Raw genomic sequence first — 25678 nt, 5'->3', positions numbered from 1 at the left:
AAATATAACTCAAAAAGCAATATAGGTAACTCATTTATTTAAAATAAATGTAATTGAAGACAATAATTGCAAACATTGCAGGAAACAGGGTGATCTTGATCATATCTTTTTTGAATGTAGGCACTAAGTTTTAACAGCATTTAAACTGCCTCTATAAAAATTTAATCAAACTTAATATACATGCACCATTCAATATCCAGTCTGCTGGCTACGGGCTCACAACAAAAATATAAATTATAGATTTCTTGTCAGACACATGCACATTTCCATAAGATTTGTATGCGAGCATGAAATTTTTTATGATTTCAGTTTAGATTTGAATCCTTTTTTTATCCTAAATGTACATCTTATCCGATATCCATTTTATTGTCCTTTATTGTACCAGTATTGTATGGGATTATTATTATTGTATTGTATTAAGGATAGGATTGTATATTTGTTATTACAACTGACTGAATGACTAATGTCTATGCCATTAAGGGCGTAGGCGCAAAATTTCGGCTCTAATGCTTTTTAAATGCATTCATTTTTTTTTAATTCTGAGAAAACTAATAAGTATTTTTGAAAAATTTAAGGGCAGAATGAAAGATTACGTTATTACCGAGGGCCGAAAGTCCCTGAAAACTTCCATAATGTTTATTTTAATAAGTTACAGTTGTGAAAAAAAAAACAGAAAATGTGTGATTTTTAATTTTAAATACGTATCTCATTAAAAAAATTTGTTTATTCTAAGGGACTTTCAGCCCTCGGTAATAATGTAATCTTTCATTCTGTGTTTAAATTTTTCAAAAATATTTATTAGCTTTCTCAGTATTCGCAAAAAATTAACGCATTTAAAAAGCATTGGAGCCGAAAATTTGCGCCTAAACCCTTAATAAAAAAAACTCAAAAAGCAACTAAAATAAAATACACTGGCAAGGGCAGCAAAACAGAAAACAAGGCAAGCAAAAAATAAATCACTTTTCATAAATGGCACTAATGACAGATGACAGTTTTCTCAAGATCTGATCAACTGGCAACGTTGGATTTCCATAAGAACTTTAGCTCTACCTAGATTCCGGGGCATGGACATTTATAACCTGAAATTTAGTCCTGTCAGCTGTCAGTTTATGGACCATCATAGGGCATTCTAACATGCTGTCAAAATTAAATCAATATGGCAGCCGAAAGGCAAACATAGAACGATAAATTATGTTCGCTGTGTCTAGGTACACGCTCACGTCTACGCAAATAAAGAGGTTAGGTAATACACGCGAATTAAACTTCATTAAGCCAGTGACGTAAATATTTAGCGTACGCAGTGACGCCAGTGACTGAATATTTTGACACGCTATTTTGATATGTGATATGATTAGTGTTTGTTTGATAGAAAAATATCTGTTATTAAGGGAAGGGAAGCAGAACTATTCAGATGTTTCAAACTTAATTGTAATAAATCAATGTAATATATTAAGGCCCGGTCTTTTCACCTCCGGATAAATAGTTAACGGGAAGTTTATCTGACAGATAAAAAAAGTAGGGTCTTTTCACTCTGGAATAAAGTTATCCGGCAGATAAATTGACGTTAAATATCAAATATTTAACTGCCGAATAAAGTACCGAATAAGAAGTTATCTGGCAGATAAACTTTGGTAAGTTAAGATAAACTCATTAAGTTGGAGGGTCCGAGAAATTAGCCACATTAGATTTTCATAGAACGTTGAATTGAAGTTTGACAGTGTTGCCATGTGATTATAATGTATATAATGTATAATATATTGCAGGCTTCAAATATACAGAAACTACCTTTTTACATTATTCTATGGATTTTGATATTTTTTAATTAATGTAAAACACGAACGAATCAATATATTTGTTGTTTGTTTTGATATTCATTGCAATTAATTAATAGACATTTTTTTGTGGCAATTGCCCTGATAGATTCCTGGAGAGATTTGGCAATAGAGTCAGAACGTTTAAATTTGCGTTTGCCAGATTGCACAGATGTTCCGCAGATATACATTTTATGACTTCCTTTTTATTATATTATAAATATTTCTTTTTATTATTTTACTATTTGGAATGGATGTACCTGAATACTGAAATGCCCTTAGTTACTGAAAAGTTTCACTTTAGAGAAATTATTTTTCCTAATAGTACTGTGGACTTGTATATCTGTATTTTCAGTTGCATATATTCTGGAGCCTGTTATTATCACAGCTTTTTAATATTTCTGTGGACTTGTTTGTATATCTGTGTTTTCAGTTGCATATATTCTGGAGTCTGTTATTATTTACATTTTAATATTTCTGTCTTTAATCAATGTTAAGTAAAATCTTAAAGCAGCAGAATTTTACTTATTTTACACTTTTTAACTTTATTATTGATACTAAAATCTTGTTATGTCGACATAATTAGAGAAATTAAAAAATTTTTCTCGTTATTTTATTTACATAGTTAATGTTTTCCATGTTAATAAATAAATTAATAAAAATATTATCACATGCTTTTTTCCGATTTATTTTAAGAACACATGGCAACACTGTCACGCCTTCATTTCCTTATATCTGTAGCTAACTTCTCGGACCCTCAAATTTAATGTTGCCCGATTTTCGTATATTTCATGGTTTCTGATTACCAGGAAACTAAAAATATAACCTAAAATCTTGAGGGTCTGATGGTCTGATTGAATTTATTGCAAAAGTAAAATTTTGTTCTTTCTAAAAATTCTCAATCACAAATTTTATGTTATTTTGTTTTTATACATACCTACCTACTGTAATTTTTTAAGCAGAGTTATTAGATATTAAATTAAGGTGATACAGTAGCGATCAACAGGTAGCCAAAACGCGTTCCAAGATTGCGGCTATAATTTTGAATATTTTTTCGAGATATTTGGCACACGTATTCGTAATATAATAAAGAATGGCGGTACAGAGCCCAATTTGAAAAATATATTAATATGTGGAAATTACTCTGTAATTAAATACAATATTAAAAAAACGAGCCTGTACCGCCATTAAGAAGAACAAAAAAATACACTTTCTTCAAATACACTTTTTCATCCGATGCCTAGATTTTGTGTCATTTTGGAACTACTAATGAAATAAAAAAATTTAGTAGTTCCAAAATGACACAAAATCTAGGCATCGGATAAAAAAGTTGATTTGAAGAAAGTGTATTTTTTTGTTCTTCTTAATGGCGGTACAGGCTCGTTTTTTTAATATTGTATTTAATTACAGAGTAATTTCCACATATTAATATATTTTTCAAATTGGGGTCTGTACCGCCATTCTTTATTATATTACGAATACGTGTGCCAAATATCTCGAAAAAATATTCAAAATTATAGCCGCAATCTTGGAACGCGTTTTGGCTACCTGTTGATCGCTACTGTTTCCTCTTAAAGATGGGTTATAATTTGAAAAAATTATAATAGGTATGTATTATTGTATACCTACCCAACTATATTCATTTACAAAGGAAAACAAGTTGTAAAAAATAAAAATAGAATAGTTTCTTATCCCATCATTTCTTTGAATTGCCAAATATTTTACGATTCCAAAATGAAAGGTATTGATATATGTAGGTAGTAACTAGAATTATGTATGCACATGGTTCTCAGAAACAGTAGATGATACCTACCTTGAAAAAAAAGCTGCTGTTAAGTATTCAAAACATACTGGGTGTATCATGAAATTCTAAAAAAAATAGAATATAGGAAGACTGATTTTATATTCTGAGAATTTCGTAATACTCCCCGGATATGTTTTAAATAGGTACCTTCTTACTAATATTTTTTTGTGCCAAATATAAGTAATTCTGTATTATTGCTGTTTAAATTCAGATCATAGCAATGGGTTGTTACTTTTTTAATGAGTCCGCAAATACATCCCTTTTTGTATATAGCAGAAAACAAAATGATTACATTGATTCAGTTGTCCTACACTGAAGCAATATATTTATAACATAGAGAGAGATGAAAATGAAGACAATTTTGAAAATGAATTGCTAAGTATAGACCAGGAATAAGCTAAATTATTGAATTTACTGAAGTTATGATGTTTGATAACCTTATAAAAATTTTTGTGTTAAGCTTGTCACGCACGGGGAACTATACTAAAATATATCTCATATCACTCACTATAGTAATGAGTGAGGCTGCATACACGGAACTATACCTAATGTATATTATGGTTCCGTTTATGCAGGCTCACTCATTATTATAGTGAGCAATATGAGATGTAATATATCTATTATAGTATACCTCCTGGTCAGTAACAAGCTTTATGGGGAAATAGAAGGATCATTAATATACATGTATAATTTTTTATTCTTTATTTAATTGTCCTTTGTATAATTTAATTATTAAATTTAATAAATCAATGAATTTTTGTGTCTCTTCTGCCCTTTAATTTTCTCTGGCACGCTTGTGTTCTACCCTTTCCTCCTCTTTTTCTATCTGAAGCAATTGAGCTATGTTGGGTATTAGCGTTGTTCTTTCTTGTAATACATTCTCTAGTTTATTATTGGTAGCTTATTTCTGGAACTAGCTTTTTCTTTGAGAACACAGGATTCCATCTTCTAGGTGTTTGTCATATCTGTAACCAATTTTTTTTATTTAGAAAAGTGAAAGATATCTACTATGGGCCATTCCACGAACATACGCCTGTTTTGGATTATTTCGACAACGAATATTTTACTGTGCAACCTAAGAAGTACGAAAGTAAATGGCACTAATAATTATTCCAATAAATAACAATGTAATTTGCAATTTACTTTTGTTCTTCTTATTTTGCAACGTAAAATATTCGTTGTCGAAGTAATCCAAAACAGGCGTATGTTCGTGGAATGACCCATAACAAATATTAAAATTAGGTTTTATTCTTGTTATTGGGATTCTTCAATTTACCATGTAAATTATCCAATCTTTAAAATATTGTGTTTTGATATACATAGTTGGTTTATCCCTAGTTTACTATTCAATATACCAGTTGGATGGATTATAAATCTGTAGCGTTTTGACAATGATTGATATGTCCATCTAGCCTAATTTTTCAGGAGGGCATTTTGAAAGTTTAAATCATGTTTTGTCAACCTAAAAACGAAAAGTAATCAACATAAGAAATCAAGTAATATATCAAGTTCTGGCCTACCTAATACAGTAGAATCCAGATTATCCGTGCTCCTCGGGACCGAAGGTGGCACTGATAATCCGAACATGTATTTCTTATGTATAATAAGTATGTATACACATACATATTATAATATTATGTACCTACCATAAAAAGATAACAGAAAAAATAAATCTTTCATTATGAGTCTCTCTTTCGTCATATAGAGTTTCCGTTAAGTGATTTACAATGACGCTATGTTGATAAAACCTCAAAAATGCAACTTGAGTAATAGAAAATCATAGCACGGATAATTAGGGTTCTACTGTAAGTTAAAAGGGGACATGTGGGACAAAGGGGGTTTTACCTTCATCATACACATACCAAACTATACCAACTTGAAGAAATGTTACTAAATAGCATATCAAGCAAATAATCTCATTATGGCTAAAATCAGACGTAACATCAAGTTTTGCCATATTGCATGATATTTACAGAAATATAGTATTGAATTTAAATAAAAGTTTTCCCCACATTAACAAATTTTTACATCATTGAACAGTCATTAGGTTTGTTCTAGCATCAGTTTCAAACGGTTTGAAACCATCAGCGAATAGTCGACCAGCGCGAGTAGATAGGGGATAGCACTGGTGACTGTATTATGTTGTCTCACTGAGCAACTAATTGCTGACGGTTTCTGACTAGTTTGACTGTTTGCTAGAACAAACCTAATATTAATAATCATATAATATGTACATATATAATTATGTAAACAAAATTACCACTGCATCTGTTTCATTAGCTAGCTTGTCTTTATTTAAACTTGTCTTTGTCTTCTATTTTACATACAAATCAACAGTTTTCCTCTAATTTAAAATGGATTTACCTCTTGTTCAAGCTCTCTAGTAAACTATTTCAGCATAATCATAATCAATGTTTTCCTTCTAAAACAATATTGTTGTCTGATTAAAATATGGAAATGTATTTCTAAACCTTATGACTTTGTATACCTATTTTTTTAAGTTGTAATTCTTTGATTTACTTACATTTCCTTCATTCCTTCTTCCAAAATGGAAATAAAATCGATAAAATCATCTTTGAAATACTTTGAATCTAATTATGTTAGGTTAAGTTAAAGCTGAAATTATAAAAATAAACATAAAAGTCAGGTGTGTTCGGAATCCAAACTTACTTTTAAGCTTATCTACCGGATAACTAAACTGGAACATAAATTGACGTGAAAAGACGGGTACATTTTATCTGGCGAATAAATATTTATCCTCCAGATAGCTAACTGCCAGATAAGAGCATATTTATTCGGAGGTGAAAAGACCGGGCCTAAAAGTATATATTCAGGTTAGCAAAATAAATATGTATTTAGTTGACATGACATGTACAAAATATTGTTAAAATAATTTTTGTACGTAAGTTAATTATTCGTACGTAAGTTAATCAACTATTCTAATGGGAAGTAATTAATAGCCATAATTTAACTAAAAAAAATGGTTTTATTAACGTTTCGACGTCCAAATCGGATATCGTTGTCAAAATAAAAAAAAATAGTCAGATTAAATAAATTATTAGAAGAAATTTTTCACTAAGTAACAACATTTTTGTTTAATTTATTAATATTTTGTATTTTGAAAACGACATCCAATTTGGGCGTCGAAACGTTAATAAAATCATTTTTTAGTTAAATTGTGGCTTATTTCTATTTTAGAATAGTTGATTACAAAAATGCCACAAGGAAATAGCTTCAGAACAAGTTAATTATGATTGTGAAAGCTTTAGGTCTTCCATTTATTTTAATTTTGGACGGTAATAATATCGCTGTGTCTAGGTACACGCTAACGTGTACGCAATTAAAAAAGTTAGGTACACGCGAATTAAACTTCATTAAGCCAGTGACGTCATTATTTAGCGTGCGCAGTGAGTTTATATTTTGGTACACGCTATTTTGATATGTTTGGTTAATTATTTATATGGGAAATAAGCCACAATTAAAATGAAAAAAATAATTTTATTAACGTTTAATTAATAATTTTATTAATATGGCCTCATGGATCAGAATTGTTGGATACATTCCTGAATATTATAAACGATCAAGAAGAGACAATAAAATTTACAATGGAAAAGGAATACAATAACAGCCTACCTTTCCTCGATGTTTTGATCTCAAAGAAGGATATTGGATATGAGACTCAAGTGTATAGAAAACCAACACACACCAACAGATATCTCAATTACAAGTCAAATCACAACATCAACGTTAAAAAGGGAATCATTAAATCCTTATATGATAGAGCCAAAATTACTTGTTCTAACGAAAATTCCTTTTTAGCAGAAAAACAATTGTTAACATCTGTTTTATTAAAAAATGATTATCCTTTATCGTTTATAAATAAGGAATTGTCAAGATTGGATCGAATGGAACAGAACAACTTAGAACGGGATCCTACAACATTCACCAGAAATAATACGAGGAAAATATCAATACCATATATAAAAGGACTATCCGAGAAACTTAAAACAATAGGAAATAAATTCAACATTTCAACAACATTCAAAACAACAAACACATTGAGATCTATTCTATCTAAAACTAAACCTAACAATGATCAAGAAAGAACAAAAAATTGCATTTATAAAATGCCTTGTGAATGCGAACAATTTTATTTAGGTGAGACATCAAGACCATTAGACGTTAGAATAAGTGAACATCAATCTTATATTAAAAATAGAGAATTTGAGAGATCTCAAATATGTCAACACGCATGGGATAATGAACATAGAGTTCAGTGGAGAGATTCAAGTATAGTCCTGAAAGAATCAGATAGTAAAAAGAGAAAAATCAAAGAAGCGGCTCTAATTATGCTAAATGAAACCAATTGTGTCGCAAATTCTTCGGTAGAATGCAGTAGGATGTGGTTACCCATACTGAAAGAGGAAGTCAATAGAAAGAAAATACCAAGATTAATAAGTCAATAATATCGAGCTAGTACATATTTTATATTTTAGTATTACTTATATATCTAGTATTATTAATATTATTTATAATTTAAACATGTTACAAGTCAGAATTTGGTATTATTTTTTGAGAGTAAATTAATGTAAGACCAAATACTTACGATGTCGGGATAGTATCACAGGGTTTTTCCTGGTTTTCCCTTGTGATTTACTATGAAGTCTCTAACGCGAGAATTTTACTGTCGTTGCATTTGGTTGTCTTTTTAAAGACATAGCACATGCTATAATTTTTTATGACGGATATTCTTGAGTTGGGGTTAATTTCATGTAATCGAATGAACTATCTTTCAGTAAGTCGTCCCAGGAACGCAACTCATAAATATTGGCAATATCATTTTAAAGTCTTCTACTTTAAAATGTATAATATATGTCTGAATTGCCAATATAAATGAGTGAGATTAAATAAATTATTAGAAGAATTTTTTTGCTTAGCAACAACACTTTAGTTTATTTTAGTAATATTTTGTATTTTGACAACGGCACCCGATTTGGGCGTCGAAACGTTAATAAAATTATTTTTTTCATTTTAATTGTGGCTTATTTCCCATATAAATAATTAATCATAAAAATGCCACAAGGAAATAGCTTCAGAACAACGATATGTTTGGTGTTTGTTGTTTGTTTGATAGAAAATATTTTTATTAAGGGAAGGGGAAGGGAAGCAAAACTATTCAGATGTTTCAAACTTAATTGTAATAAAACAATATGCATATGTATATATGTATATATTATATTCAGGTTAGCAAAATAAATATTTGTTAACACGATATATACAAAATACTGTTAAAATATTTATACCAGTTTATATTGGTGTTTATTTTTGTTGTGGTGTTTATTTTTATTTATACAGGGAGTTGAACTTGTTACGATTTTAATAGAAAATTGGTTATAACTTTGTAAATACCCTGTATAACATAATAAACCTTTATATTTTTGTGATATGGAAGTTAAGAAGATTTCAAACATAAAATAGAATATAGGGTGTTCCATTTAAAAAACATAACTTTGGTCTGCCACTATATTATCGAACGCTGCTGTAACATTCTAACTAATTTTAGTAATTTTGTAATATGAAGCTTAAAGTTTGCTAAAAATTTTGTTACTAACTTTTATTGCTATCTATTACTCTAGCGGATCTACCGAGTTTTATCACACTAACCAATTGCCCCGTATATTTTATCTTATTACTTCTGCTACCCTTATCGAATTTGTGTCTCTTATCTTTTTCATACTGTTTTAAAATGTTGTTAAACTAATTAAAAGAACTAAATAATTGTCCACACTCCATAGTTAATTAAAAAAAAAACACTAAACAATAAGTAAAAAATAAGGAACCTCTTTACAAATCAATATAAACATAAGGCGATTAGACAAATTCTAACCACACTCTGACACTCGCAATACTTACAGATATTTTACCACAGCATACACGCCGGCTCAAATTAGCGTGTACCAAAAAACCCAGTCATAGTACACGCTAAATAATGACGTCACTGACTTAATGACGTTTAAGCGTGTACCTAACTTTTTTATTTGCGTACACGTTAGCGTGTACCTAGACACAGCGTAATAATATACCTATTTCACTTATCACTAAAAAAATATATATTAATTTATAGTCTCTTATCTTTTTCATACTGTTTTAAAATTTTGTTCAACTCATTAAAAGAACTAAATAATTGTCCACACTGCATAGTTCATTTAAAAACAAACACTAAACAAATAAAAAAATGTGTGTGTACTTACGCACGTAAGAAGATATTCTTCTATTATATAATAGGTAATTTAAACGAAGTAAATATACTTAACAGGTTATTTGTATTTTATTTAAAAATCAAACTAACTTTCTTATCTACCACTTTCAAAAATTTTTTATTAAAACAACCAAAAATAAAAAAAATATATGAATCGCCCAGGATTTGAACCCGCGTCATTCCAATCTCAGAGCTAACGCATTACCAACTACTCCAGCGTGGTCCTTGTAATTGACATGTAAGTTTCGGATATAATTACACAACGCGGCGACATATAGTGTAAAAATGTTATGCTTACATAATATTTTATTACTTTACTACAGAGAAACACAAATCCAAAAACACAAGAATTATAATAAATAATACATTTCCTAAAAACACTAATATATTCTTTTAATGACTTATTTGCACGGTTACAGATACATACATACCTATTTTGAAAGATTAGCAATGAACTACATACTGTCTGTGTAAATACTGTCTGCGCAGGCGCACAGATTTATGTACAATTTTACCCTCAATCGAATCGCGCCTAAAGAAGAATATCTTCAAAAATAAGACATCTCTTTACTAATCAATATTAAGTGTAAACACAACGCGATCAAACAAATTCTAACACTCTGATTGATACTCGCGGAATCTTACCACAGCATACACGCGGGTCAAGTTAGCGTGTATGCAAAACAGTGCACGCTAAACACTGACGTCACTGACTTGATGACGTTTCGCGTGCACTAACTTTTTTATTTGCGTACACGTTAGCGTGTACCTAGACACAGCGAATTATGTTTGCCTCCCGCTGTCAGATTGACAGCATGTTCGGCTGTCTGCTGTCACTGTAATAGCTGCTGTGACATAAAATTTGTAAAAATATAAATAAATAATTATAAAATAAAAATAAAACTAATAACCAATACCAATATTATTCGGGAGTGTGCTTTGTTGTGTTCGTGTTCATTATTTCATATTCATAGTTTGGTGGTTCATCGTAATTTGATAAGAAGTGCAATAACCCTTGAATATCCAATGGAATATAAACTAGAACAAAACAGTTTTGCAAAAAATGAGTGCAAGATTAAAATTGAACATATTGACGTATCTGATGCTATACTTCCGCATTTTGTTAAAACTGAAATAAAGGAAGACCCGTTTGAGTCCAGCTCTCTTAATAATAGTACAAACAGTTTTTTTGTAGAGCGAAATTCTTTAGATCAAACAAATAAAGAAATTAATACTGAAGACATCAAATCAGATGATTATTTTGTTGACCGAAATTCTTTAGAACAAATGAACATAGAAGTTAAAACTGAAGACATCAAGTCAGAGGATAAGTCAAAGTCAGTTCAACATGAAAACGGTATGTTTTCTGATTTTACTGATTTAATTTTCTAATCGTTATACATAATACGATTAAGTCAGTGTTTGATAGTAGTCCCTATTTTGTCTTTCAGCAGTTTTTTTTGCTTGAAAAATGGCTTTGGCAGAGCCAATTAGCCAGACTTGTTTGTGATTGATTGCAGATTCATAGTCATAAGTTTTTTATTTCATAACGGAAATTACAATATTATTTTTTTGATACAACATATTATTATATTATATTTTTTGATTATATATTTTAATTTGTGGTAATCACTTTTTTTACTATATTTTTTTGTTATTTTTTTTACTTGTTTTTTCTTATCTTTTTTTTTGTTTCTATTTTTTTTATTTATTTATTTTTTTTTTATTATTATTTTATTATATATGTTCTTTTTTTATAATATATTATTTTTTTTATAATTTTTTCAAACCAAATTAACAAATTAATCCTAGTTTACAACTTGTATTTACATAATTTAACATGTTTATAAATGAGATGAAGAATTTCCATATCATTTGTAAATATTAAAGTATTAAGGTTTATTGGGAAACAACATTTAAAATTTTTTAATTCCTTATAAAGATCGTTTATGTTACTTATCTGTAAATGACATTCTAATATGACATGTGTTAGATCTCCGATTTTGCCACAAGTACAATTGGGAGTACAGTAAAACCTCGATATAACGGACTAATTGGGGGGACTATAATAATAAAGTCCGTTAAAGCCGAAAGTCCGTTATATAAAAATAGGTATAAAATAAATCAGACTATTTAGAAATGTGTCCTCATTATGCTATAATAAAAAGTTTATTGAAATTATTTGTAAAATACAGCGTTTGAGGTCCACGGGGACCCCGTTCTTATGCAATGTTTTTTGATATAAGTAGGGTTAAGTATGTATAATATTAACAGGACGTTTTTAATTTTTTTATGTTTGACTGGATTTTTTGTCCGTTATATCCAAAGTCCGTTAAATAGAGGTCCGTTGTATCGAGGTTTTACTGTATCTGCCAAGCCGATTCTATGCATGTAAGATGGAGTAAGAGCATGATTTGCTCTCAGCTGATTAATGGTCTTTATAAAATGTCTATTATATTCTGTGTAAAACCATCTTCTTGAGGATATCCTAGGGTTACAAGTTTTTGTCTGCTAAAAGTATCAATATCTAAAGCTGGAATTAAATTTTTGTTTATTTTTTCTCCGATTGTATAAGCTGATTTAGCAAATTTGTCAACTATTTCATTGCCATTTATTCCCGAATGACCCTTAATCCATGCAATTGTTACATTTACTCCTAATTGTATAGTTTCAAACAGAGTTTTAAGAATATTCAATTCAATGTGGTTTATGTGTTTGACTGTTTGAATGTTACTAAATCTGTCCACCACGCTTTTACTATCAGTAAATATAACATAATTGTTAGTTGGATTCAGTAGTACATACTGAAGAGCAAACATTACTGCTATCATTTCTGCTGTGTATATTGAGCATTCAACGGGTAAGCTATACTGATGATGGTAATTTTTATTTTCATGGAACACTGCACAGCCCGTTCCATTTGCGTCTTTTGACCCATCGGTAAATATGTACTGAAAATGTGACCATTTTTCTCTAATAAGTTTATCAAACATATTTGGCGGTAAATGTGAGTTTAAATAACATGTTTTAACCTTGTTAGAAAATAATGTTTTTGTCATTTCACTGTAGAAAGGCGGAATTTAACTTTTATAGATAATTTCATTGTACTTAGATAACTTTCTGCCAAAGGTATAGATTTTTTAGTTCTCCAATACCTATGAGTGAGGTCTAAAACTGAGAGCTCATGTAGATCTTGAAGGTATTTACATTTTTTGGACAGAATTCGGGTTGTAAATTTATCACTAAGAAATTGGCGGCGTAAATGCAATGGAGGTTCCACTGCTTCATTTTCCATTATTTGGACTGGTGTGGATTTTAAATAACCTAGGCATAATCTCAAGCATTTATTTTTTTGAATTTCAAGTTTATTTAGAAGTGTATTGGTCGCTGATCCAAATAAATGACAGCTATAGTCGAAAATGGGCCTGATCATGTTACAGTAAAACATCAAAGCGATATTTGGGTCTGCTCCCCAATTTGTTTTACAGAAATCATCATAAGTGGCTCGACAATCCGTAGTGGATCTTGGCCTGCTCACAAAGAAGTCGCCACTCCTGTCGATTCCTGGCAACTTCCCTCCATCTTCTGACCCCTAGAATCTTTAGGTCTTCTTCCACATCATCAATCCATCTTCTTCGTGGCCGTCCTCTACTTCTTGTGCCCTCTGGTTTTGAAAATGTTAATCTCTTAGTGTATTCATGACCTGACATCCTAGCAATGTGTCCAGCCCATCTAAGTCTCTGCACTTTAACGAATTTCACAATATCTGGATCGGTGTATAACTGATACAGTTCAAAGTTGTATCCTCGATGCCATAGCCCATTTTCATTTACTGCCCCAGAAAGCTCTTAAAATATTTATTGAGTTTTCTGATTTTTTAACAATATGATGAATGTGATCTTTCCATGACAATTTCCTGTCTAGATAGGTACCAAGATACTTAACACAGCTTTTAATAGGAAAATTAAATTTTCCAACTTTAAGATTGCCTTGTGGAACTCTATGTTTTTTTGTAAAGTAACACACCTCAGTTTTTGTGTCAGAAATTGATAATCCTACTTCTTCATAGCACTGATTACATAGACTTTTAAATTATTCTCACATCTACTTAACAATTTTCCTTCTGTATATGAAACAACATCATCAGCATATTGAAGAATTTTTGTATGGTTGGGTATACTAACTTCAAGATCTATGTTGTACAGGATGTATAAAATCAGGCTTAAAATACTCCCCTGTGGCAATCCAACATTAGTTAGTCGGGGATATGAAAATTCATCATTATTAATTTTTAAATAAGCTAATCTGTTGGAATACAATAGTGATGTAACGAATATTCGTATTCGCATTTGCGAATATTCGCATGTTTTAGCATATTCGCATTCGCATCCGCATTCGCAAAATTTGTGCGAATGTTTTGCAAATATGAAAACCAGAAAAAAAATAATTTATAAGATAACATTAGGTTAATAAAATCAAAATCTATTCACTTCTCATCTTTTTTTATTAAGAAAAAGTAACTTAACCTCAAACATGCAGATACTCTCAAATGGAAATATGCAGGACACAACAGCAGACAAAGAGATGGAAGATGGAATGAAGCGATAACTCACTGGAGACCTTGGGACTACAAAAGAGGAAGGGGCAGACCACAGACGAGATGGTCGCATGACCTAAAAAGATACACAGGGACCAGATCGACAGCATTAGCACTGAACCGAGAAGAGTGGAAAATAAGGGGGAGGCTACGTTCAACTTTGGACAAATGAAGGGCAATAGATAGATAGAACTTAACCTTGTATAATCACATTATCAGCCTTCACTTTGTTTTATTATTTTTTGGTATTATGTAAAATAAAGCTTAAGATTCAGATTGATTTAGGAAACATTAGAAAAATAGAAACAAATTAAAAAAAAACTGAATATTCGCATTCGCATGTGCATTCGCGAATGTCGGTAGTAGATATTCGCATTCGTATTCGCGAATGTTCAAAAAATGACATTCGTTACATCACTAGAATACAAAGATTTTAAAAAGGTAGCAAATGAACCAGGGATTCCAATATACAACATTTTTTTGTAAAGAATGTCTAAATTAACATTATCAAAAGCAGCGGAAATGTCTAGAAACGCAGCTGCTGTAGACTTATTTGTTGTAAAGTTAAGCTGAATTGACGTAACTAGAGCTGCAGTTGCATCTTGAGTGGACCTAGACTTGCGAAATCCATATTGGGAACTTGGAAGTATACCATCGTGTTCTAACCAATGTTCAAATCGATTTTTAATTATTCTTTCGAATGTTTTTAAAAGACATGAAGATAAGGAGATGGGTCGGTAAGACTTTGGATCACAGTCTGGTTTGCCAGGTTTTTTAATCGGAATTATCAGGTATTCTTTCCAACTATTTGGTACTGGTATCTTATTTGTCCAAATATTGTTGAAAATGTTTAGTAGTGAAATTTTATGTTCAATCGGTAAGTTGTACAACAGCGAATATGACATTGTCTACACCTGGAGAAGTATTATTTCTTTGTTCAAGGGCTAGATGTAATTCCCATAGATGAAAATTTTCGTCAAAATTGTAGTTTTCTCTGGATACTGTTTGAATATGTTCTTGTACGGTGTCGTCAGTTGGAACCCATGCCGGAGCAATTTTTCTGTGGAAATCTTGCAACCATGTATCTTCTGGATCAATAGGTACTCTGTTGGCTTGTTTGCGGTTTTTAAAACAATTAACTTTTCGTCAGACATCTTTTAATGGTGTTCTTGAGTTGAGGCTTTCGCAAAAATCAATCCAATTCTTCTTTTTTTTCTGTTTGAAGGTTTTCTTTGCAACAGCGTCAAGTCGTGAGAGAGGGAGAGAGAGAATATATGTTTATTGTCTAAGAAAAAATCTTGTTGACAAACACTGTTTAAGAGTTTTAAATAAATAAATTAAATTAAAATATGACTAAATATAAAATATAACACATAACACATTTACATTATATAACAACTACAAAATATGTAGTATTGTCAAAAATAAAAAACAAACAAACTACAAGCTGTAAAACTAAATCACAAACAATAATGACAAACAAATTGACAAAAAAAAAAATATACACAAGATCACAAATACATCAGCTCCAATGGTCCTCAAAAAATTCTGTCAGATCATAATAGGCCCTCTTAGCGAGCAGTCTATCTAATGAATTTCTAAACTTTCTAATAGTTTCCAAATTTTTTATTTCACTAGGTAGTTTATTAAAAATTTTGATGCCGTTAAAAATAAATGAGTCTTTGACTAGTGTGCTTCTAGGTGTAATCAAAGCTAAATTGCTAGCAAATCGTCCAGATCGATTATTATTTTCATATAGATGTTTATTCTTAAAAATAATGCTTGCCGTTTCCAAAATGAAAAGAGATACAAGTGTAAGGATACTGTGTTTAATAAATAAAGGTTTACACGTTTCTCTAGAATTTACCTGGCACAACAGGCATACTACCCTTTTTTGAAGCAAAAACACACTACTGAAAAGCTCCTGACTACACGCTCCCCAAAACTGAATTGCGAATCTAAGATGTGACTCTACTAGTGCAAAGTACACAGTTCTTGCTTGGGCAAAACCAAGCTCCCTTCTAGTCGACCATATTGCATAGCATCCAGATGCAAGTTTTGAATTCAAGGCTTCGATATGCGATTTAAATTTAAGGTCAGGATCAGTATTCAGGCCAAGAAACCTGACGGACAGCTGAGGTTCAAGTTCCAGATGTAATTCAGGCATAACATGTTTAAAACACAGAAGCTTGGTTTTAGAAGTGTTTAATGTCAAAAAGTTCGCCGTGCACCAATTTCCAATCATTAAGAGTTCCCTACCTACAGATTGGCGTAAGACATTCAAATCTTTAGCATGCCATATAAGAGTGGTATCATCTGCATAAAGGGTGAAATGAGCAGATACATCAAGGTAGGCTAAATCGTTTATATATACCAAAAACAGAACTGGTCCCAATACCGAGCCTTGGGGCACTCCCCAAGTTACATTCATCAAGTCAGAGTCACAGTCTGTTCTAACAAACTGACTCCTACCCGACAAATATGACTCCATCCAACTCAGTGACTTAATCTTTAATTCCGTAGTGTTTAAGCTTCTGCAGCAGCAAACCATGATTGACACAGTCAAAAGCCTTCGTCAAATCACAGAACACTGCCGCAACCATCTCGCCTAAATTAATATTATTGTAAGCTATCTCTAAAAAACTGAAAATCGCGTCGGTCGTGCCAGTGTTACCACGGAAACCAAACTGTTTCGGACTTAGTAGTTGGTTAACCTCTAAAAATTGTATTAATCTTGCTTTAACAATTTTCTCTATTATTTTTGCCAACGTAGGTATCAGAGAAATTGGCCTGTAATTGGAAGGGTTTATGTGATCTCCACCCTTGTGCAATGGAATTACAACATTTATCTTCAGGAAATCGGGAAATGTGCCAGCATTAAAACTATCATTAATTAAAATAGATAAAACATCCAAAGCAGAGTTTGGTAGATTATTGAAAACTCTTATAGAGATGTCATCATAACCCGAAGAGTTTTTGTTTCTGATTGATTTAAATATCTCTTTCAATTCCTCAACATTAGTATCATAAATTATGAAGGGACACATAACTTCTGTTTTCTTCAGATATGACAAAGGATCTGTACCATGTCTCAACTGTGCTGTTAAAGTTTCGGCTATGCTACAGTAAAATTCATTACAGTCATTTGGAAGTGGAGTGTGATGACTATTACCTGATCTGTGTTTACCCCTTAATTCATTTATTATAGACCAAGTTTCCCTAGTTACATTTGAGGAGTTTTCTATTCTATGCTTGTAGCAGTTTTCTTTTGCAGTTTTAATAACATTTCTGTATATCTTTTTATATTGATTATAATAGGTAACAAACCATTCATCTTGGTAATATTTTTTGATATAATGGAGCGATCTCATGGTTTTGCAGGAATTTTTAATGCCATTTGTAATCCAAGGTTTTCTATTTTTAATTTTAATCTTTTGTTTAGGAAAAGACCTTTCAAAAAATTCACATATTGTATTATGAAATGATTTAAATGGCTCAGACGATTGTGATAGGAGAGAATACCAGTCAAGACTCTCGCACTTTAATCTAAATTTACCAAAGTTAGATTTACTATACAGGCGACCAATTTTAAATTTATTTACACTATCTTTACCTTTACTAAATTTCTTAATTTTGATAGAAGCAACAACTGCCTTATGGCCTGACAGATTGGGGTCAAATACAATACATTGAACATAATCCTTCTCAAAGTTAGAACAGAAATAATCTATTAGAGTTTGAGACAATTTAGTGACACGTGTTGCTTCATTAACATGCATTTTTAAATTAAAACAAGTGAGTAAGTTTTTTATTTTCTTTACTTCATTGCAATCATAGTTCAGAAAGTCAATATTAAAATCACCCGTCAGGATTATTTGACTAAACTTTGGAATCCTCAACAACAAGTTCTCCAGCCTTTCCAAAAAAATCTGGACACTGGCTGTTGGAGATCTGTAGATGCAAATAATATAGATATCAAAATTTGTTATTTGTGCAACTGAAAATTCAAATTGTTTTTCTTCAATAAGATCCTCATAATTTATCTGAACAAAAGCCAGTTCTTGCAATAGAGAGTTGTGTACTAAAATAGCAGTACCCCCATGTATAAAGTTTGTTCTACAAAAATGTGAAATCATGGAATACTCGGGAATATACAAGTATTCATTTTCTTCTAGCCAGTGTTCAGTCAATAACAGAACACTGGGAAAGTCATTATATTCTAACATTAAAAATAAATCATCAATTTTATTTCTAGCTGACTGAGTATTAAATAAGAGAAAAGTTAAATTAAAAGAAGATTCTGACTTGTCAGTTTCTAAGTCTGAAGTTGTATTATTGGCGTTAACTGAAAATCCAAATCTTTTTCTGGTCTTGTAAAAGTGCAACAATTTTCACCAAGATCATCTAAAACAATTATGCTTTCTGAATTATGTTCATTGGGTGGTGTTGTATTTTTTAACTGAATAAATATCAAATTTTTATTATTTTTAAAATGTTTTATTTGATTCTCCAACAGGTATGAAATTCTATAGTTGCTCAGTCTATGCCCATATGAATTATTTACATTTAGGAATGAGATTGAGTGCTCATAATATGAATTAAAAACACTTAAGAAGTCACTTAATTTGTTATTAAATTTTGAAATATATTTGGCATTAGGATCATTTCCCGTAGGAACAGAGAGAAACATTATGTTCATGTTAGTACATTGTCTTAGTTTCATATTAACATGTTTTATACTAGGATTTCTATATGAAACAAAATCATTATAACCTGCTGAAATAATTACATAGTCATCAGAACTAAAGTTCTTTGTTAAACAGTCAATAGAACTTTGTTAAACAGTCGTTTATACTCTATTAGATTTTGGAGCGTTGTATTCTGTTTATAATTAATGAAAGCATGTTTTCTACTTTCAGCTGCTAATTGACAATGATTATTCCACCATGGTTTCGGAATATGGCTTCTGTTTTTTTTTTCATTAATGGAGGAATATTTTGGAATAGCGATGTTGGCTGCCTGGTTTATATTTGTTAACAATTCTTTGTAGATTAATGGAACTTCCATTGTTTCCAAAATACTGGTATAAATCGTCAAATTGGCTCTGCTAAGGTTCCATATTCTATGTTTTCTACTGGATGTGGCTTCTGTTGCGGAGAAACTTTGTGATGAAATAATAATTGGCACATGATTAGATCCATGAGGTTCTTGTAGAGTATTCCAATGGAAATAAGAGGCAATATCTCGGGAACAAATGGTTAAGTCTACAGCAGAAGGTTTTTTGGAAATAGCGAGAGTAGGAGACATATTGTTTAAATATTCTAAATTACAATATTCTATAGCATCTAGAAGATCTTTACCTAATCTATCATCAACTTCGCAGCCCCACGCCAAATTGTGCGCGTTAAAATCGCCTCCTATTATAAATGGTTTTGATATATTTTCTAAAAAATTTATCCATTGTTGAATTGACACTTTGTTATTGGGTTCATTATATAGAGAGATTATATGTAAAGGTTTTCTGAAAGCTGAAATTTTAATTGAAATACACTTATATGTAAACGGATAAGTATTTGGAAACATTATTTCTTCACATTTTATGTTAGATTTCAAAAGCATGGCACATCCGCCATTTCCATCAGGGCGGTCAGCTCGAAAACAATTAAATTCTTTAAAATTATAATATTTTCCCGGTTTGAACCAGGTTTCAGATAATAAAGCTATACTGACGTCGTTCTTATGGAGTAAATATTCTATATTGTGTTTATTAGCAACTGCCGAACGACAGTTCCGTTGTAATGTTTATTTTATTAAGGCCTGCCATTTGATGTTAGATTTTGGTTAAAATGGTTACTAATTAACTGAATTACATCAGATTTTAAAATTCACTAGGAAGAATTTCCTGTAGCTGGCTGTATACCATTAATTACAAGTAAAATTTAATAAAAAATTTTGTAGCCCTATAGGGCTTTTTAAAATAATATACCTTTTACCAAGACCAAAATTTTTTATTAAATTTTACTTAGATTTTAAAATATTAAAATTATTATTTTGTTTAATTGAATTAACAATTGTAAGAACTGATTCTAAAATTACATTTATTAGAGAAGAATCTAACTCTTCTGACTGTGAATCTGCAACGTTTAAGTTTTGTTGGTAGAATTGACTTTTAACTATTCCCTCATAAAATTTTGGAGGGGAAACTATAGATATTATTTCTTTTCTGGCTATCATCTCGATCAGTTGGGTCGGGACTATTTGGCTTCTGCCTTTTATTTGGCCTACTGGTGTTGGTGTGAGGATTAAATATAAATTTAGCAAAGTTATTTCCTTGGGTAGAGGTAGAAGGTTGTGAATTTTGTGAAAAATTTGTATCAATGTTTGATATATTGGTCCTAAGAATACTAGCATGGTCTCTTTTATTAATTTTTGTCGTGTGAATTCTGGGCACGCGCTTAAATTCGTGGTCAAGTGATTCCCCTTACAGCTGAAACATACTTGTGTGAACTCAACTTTCGTACAAACTTTAGAATTATGAGGTTGTTACATCTTGGCTGACTCCTACACTGACTTCGTAAGTGGCCGTATCTAAGACAATTAAAACATAATAGAACTTTCTGCTTATACAGGGTGTAACAAAAATAATAATAGTCTCCTGTTTTATACCGCTCACGTGGCTTTGGGAGTATAGCAGGGTAGTCTGCTATATATAGGGCCTACGGTATACAAGGAAGGTAACAGGGCCAGTGCTACGCTTCAACCGCCTATTATTACCCCTGGTTTTACCCAAGGTACTCATTTTATTCAGGCTGAGTCGACCTGGGGCCTATAAACATTTTAAAAATGTCTAGTTCTTGCCGGCGGTAGGATTTGAACTCCGGACCACCGGCACGCTAGCCTAGCACACTACCACTCGGCTACGCCGGCCCTGTGTAACAAAAATACAGGTCATAAATTAAACCACATATTCTGGGACCAAAAATAGTTCGATTGAACCTAACTTACCTTAGTCCAAATGAGCATACAAAAAAAGTTATAGCCCTTTGAAGTTACAAGATAAAAATCAATTTTTTCCGATATATCGAAAACTATTAGAGATTTTTTAATGAAAATGGACATGTGGCATTCTTATAGCAGGAACATTTTAAAAATAAATTATAGTTAAATTTCTGCACCCCATAAAAATTTTATGGGGTTTTGTTCCCTTAAACTCCCCCAAACTGTTTTGTACGTTCCAATTAAATTATTGTTGTGGTACCATTAGTTAAACACAATGTTTTTTAAACTTTTTTGCCTCTTAGTACTTTTTGGAAAAGCTAGTTTTTATCGAGATATTTTGAATATTTGTCAAATCCACCACATATTTGTATACTGTTACGTACGATTGTAGAGACCTGGTAATAATATAAATTTTTTTTTATAAATTACAGTTTGAGGTATATTTTGAACCATATTAGAAAAGAAGCCACATCTCGATAAAAGGTGCCTCATCGGAAAAATACTAAGGGACAAAAAAGTTTTAAAAACATCCTGTTTAACTAATGGTATTGCAATAATAGTTTAATTGGAACGTACACAAACATTTGGGGGGTTTAAAGGCACAGAACCCCCATAAAATTTTTATGTAAACATTAAAAAAGAAGCCGCATCTCGATTAAAACTGGTTTATCGAAAAAATATAAAGAGGCAAAAAGTTTTAAAAACATTGTGTTTAACTAAGGGTACCACAATAATAATTTGATTGGAACGTACAAAAAAGTTTGGGGGGGGGGTTTAAGGGAACAAAACCCCCATAAAATTTTTATGGGGTGCACAAATTTAACTATAATTTATTTTTAAAATGTTCCTGCCATAAGAATGCCACGTGTCCATTTTAATTAAAAAATCTCTAATAGTTCTCGATATATCGGAAAAAATCGATTTTCGTGTAACTTCAAAGGGCTGTAACTTTTTGTGTGTGCATATTTGTACTAAGGTAAGTTAGGTTCAATCGAACTATTTTTGGTCCCAGAATATGTGATTTAATTTATGACCTGTATTTTTGTTACACCCTGTATACTTCGATTTCTTTAATAACCTTATTTATGACTATATATTTAGGTAACGTTTGCGATTTAAAGGTCACAATACATGATTTAGTAGGGACATACTCAACAATTTTTTCCTCATTAACAATTTTTTCTAATTTGCGCGTAATTCTTTTAACGTTTGCAATTTCAAATATGCAATGACTATCATACTGTTTTATTTTATTTTTAATATACTCTTCAGAGAAATTTATGTCAATGTCTCTAATAACTCCTTGCCTGTGCAAAATAAATTTTGGAATATACAGGTCTAAATTATTTGAACTAAAAATTTCCAGAGTTTTGTTTTTAATGAGATTATTTGCAGTTTTATAATCTTTGCATTTAACCCTAATTCTATTTCGGCCGATGGTGTATATACTGGAAACCACATTGTCTGCTTCAGGAAAGTTAGACAAAATAATTTCACCAATTTTTAAAGAATTTAGTTTACCTTTAAAATCCTTAGAGCTTTTTTCGATATAAACGTGATATGGGCCCCTAGGTCATTACTATTAAATAAAAATTCTTGCCTTACCTGTTTTGAAATCTGGTTTGTTTCATTATAAATATTCATATTAGTTGTATTATTTGGATACTGGTTGTTGCTGTTTTTCGTTGTCAAACTTATAGGAATGGGAGTACTTACTGAAAGATCCATTTCGGTATCACTTTGACTATCAAATATATTAGATTTTATGGGTGGTGGATCAGGGGGCCTACCTCCGCTATTGACACTCATATTGTAGTTTTATGTCGTTCAGCAAACGATATTGCAGCCCTAAAAAATTTAAACTAAACTAAGACAATGGGGGTTATCTGGAGCCTCAGTTATCGTTGTACCGAAGGTACTTAGGATTTCTGATTATTACTATGGAACTGTAGAAAAAAACGTCGAAAACTAATATTATTTAAAAAGCAATTTAAAAAATCAGTTTTCAATTTGACGTTTTTCTGACAACCTGCTTTCATCAGTTATTGTAGTAAAAATGCCTTTTACAAAATTAGGCTTTTATTCACATAAAACTTGACAGTAGAATTAATTTGAATGACAAAACAATTAATCAATAAAATAAACAATGACAAAAGAATACTAAATTATACTACATTCACCCGGCCCTATTTTTGAACAAAATCTTGCAAATATCGTGGTTTATTTTTAGTTCTAGCTGATTTACGGCTAGATTGAAAATCTGAATTTTCCAATCTTGGTTCATGATTATGAAAATCTGAATTTTCCAATCTTGGTTCATGATTATCATCAGGTACTTGATTGGGTTCTTGAATAGATAAATTTTCTATGTCCTCTGGTATTGATTCAGTAGTGGAATTCTCTAGTGTATTATTTGGACTTTCATTTTCATCTTCATCATTATCTTGATTCAATAATTTCAGGTCACCTCTAGGAGCTAAATGCTTCGTTGAAACTGTACTTTTCTTTCCGTTTGGATACTGTATTAAGGCGTAATCTGAATTGGCTTCTAAAAGATCAACCTCTTCAACTAAAGGATCAAACTTACTTTTTCGTACAAATTTGCTTAGTAATACTTTGTCTGAATCTTTAAGCCATGATGGAATAGAAGTTCCGCTAGTTGATCTTCGCTGATATGTAAACAAACGTTCATGGGGTGTACAATTGGTTGCTGTACACAGTAAACTTCTTATAGAGTGCAGAGCATCTGGTAGAACAGTCTCCCATTTAGTGATGTCTAAATTTTTGGTTTTCAATGCTAGATTCACTGCTTTCCATATAATTCCATTGTATCTCTCGACTTGACCATTTCCTCCAGGGTTATATGGTGTTGTTCTACTTGAAGATATTCCTTTAGAGTGTAGATAATTAATAAATTCTTGTGAAGTAAAGCTAGTTCCCCTGTCAGAATGTATATATGCCGGCATTCCATATAAACAAAACATTTGATTCAAACATTCAATTACTGTCTGACTGGATGTATCTGAGCATGGAAAAGCCCATGGAAATCTTGAAAATTCATCAATGATTGTAAGCATATAAGAATTTCTAGAAGAACCGGGTATTGGACCTTTAAAGTCAATATTAAATCTTTCGAATGGAGCTGTTGATTTAATTAAATGTGTATCATCTTCTTTCTTATAAAATCTGGGTTTAATTTCTGCACAGATTGGACAAGAGGTAATTACGTGTTTAATTTCATCTAAAGAATAAGGTAAATTTCGAATTTTTACAAAATGGTGCATACGAGTAATCCCAGGATGCGATAAATCTGAATGTAATTGATATAACTTGCTTGTATTATTTATATTATTGCATATTCTTGATAGTGCATCAGCTGCATCATTAGCCTTTCCTGGACGATAGATAATATCATATTTAAAACAAGAAAGCTCCAAACGCCAACGCAAAATTTTTTCATTTTTGATTTTACTTGTATGGTTTGTATTAAACATGAACGAAACTGATTTCTGATCTGTGATTAGTTTGAATTGTCTTCCTAAAAGATAGTGTCTCCATTTTTTCAATGCTTCAACGCAAGCATATGCTTCTTTTTCAATTGCAGAATGTTTTCGTTCAGAATCTGTAAGGGTACGTGAGAAAAAAGCAACGGGTCTTCCAGATTGACTCAGAGTGGCAGCAATAGCAAATTCAGAAGCATCAGTTTCAACAATGAGAATTTCTTTTTCATCAATTGTCCATAGAAGTGCATTAGCTATATCAGTTCTCAACTCCTCAAAAGCAAATACCAAGTCAGGACCTAATGGAAATTTCTTGCAATCTATAAGACCTCTAATTTTTGCTGAAAAATTATTAACCCATTTTGAGTAATGTGAAAACATTCCAAGTGCCCTCTGAAGACTTTTAGAATCATTCGGAACTGGTAAATTTAGTAGAGGCTTCAATCTGTCTGGATCAGGTTTCATTGTAGAGTTTTCTATTGTATATCCCAAAATATTTATAATTTTTTGATTGTAGTGACATTTTATTTGATTTAAAGTTAACCCATATTTTTTAACAGCATTTAAAAAATTCTGTAAATTTAAATCATGTCTATCTTGATCCTCACCACCAACTGTTACATCATCTAAATAAGCGTAAACACCTTGTAGATTTTCTTTTTTTATGATAGAATCAATGGCTCTCTGAAAACATGATACTCCATTGGT

The 25678-nt window shown here is 31.2% G+C and overlaps 1 protein-coding gene and 1 long non-coding RNA gene across 6 annotated transcripts in view; one reads left to right on the top strand and one right to left on the bottom strand.

The window, feature by feature from the left end:
- Positions 1-4302: 4302 nt before the first annotated feature.
- On the bottom strand, positions 4303-6133 carry LOC126886928 (uncharacterized). The gene is made up of 2 exons (XR_007698829.1): positions 5876-6133; positions 4303-4580 (listed from the first exon to the last, which is right to left on the bottom strand). It is a non-coding gene; the product is annotated as an uncharacterized LOC126886928 (long non-coding RNA).
- A 4541-nt stretch (positions 6134-10674) lies between these two features.
- The window catches only part of LOC126886925 (zinc finger protein 724-like), a 71027-nt gene continuing 56023 nt past the window's right edge, over positions 10675-25678 (top strand). For 3 of the 5 annotated variants that reach the window (XM_050654091.1, XM_050654089.1, XM_050654088.1), the window contains exon 1: positions 10682-11231. In XM_050654091.1, the coding sequence (XP_050510048.1) occupies positions 10901-11231 (331 nt within the window). In that variant the 5' untranslated portion in view covers positions 10682-10900. Of the gene's footprint in view, positions 11232-25678 lie in introns of all 5 variants that reach the window. The other 2 variants (XM_050654092.1, XM_050654090.1) reach the window with 2 other exon arrangements.

Source organism: Diabrotica virgifera, chromosome 6 (genome assembly GCF_917563875.1).
Source record: "Diabrotica virgifera virgifera chromosome 6, PGI_DIABVI_V3a".
Taxonomy (NCBI): Eukaryota; Metazoa; Arthropoda; class Insecta; order Coleoptera; family Chrysomelidae; genus Diabrotica; species Diabrotica virgifera.
Note: the sequence above shows the minus strand (reverse complement) of the source record. Positions and strands in the feature narration are given on the sequence as shown.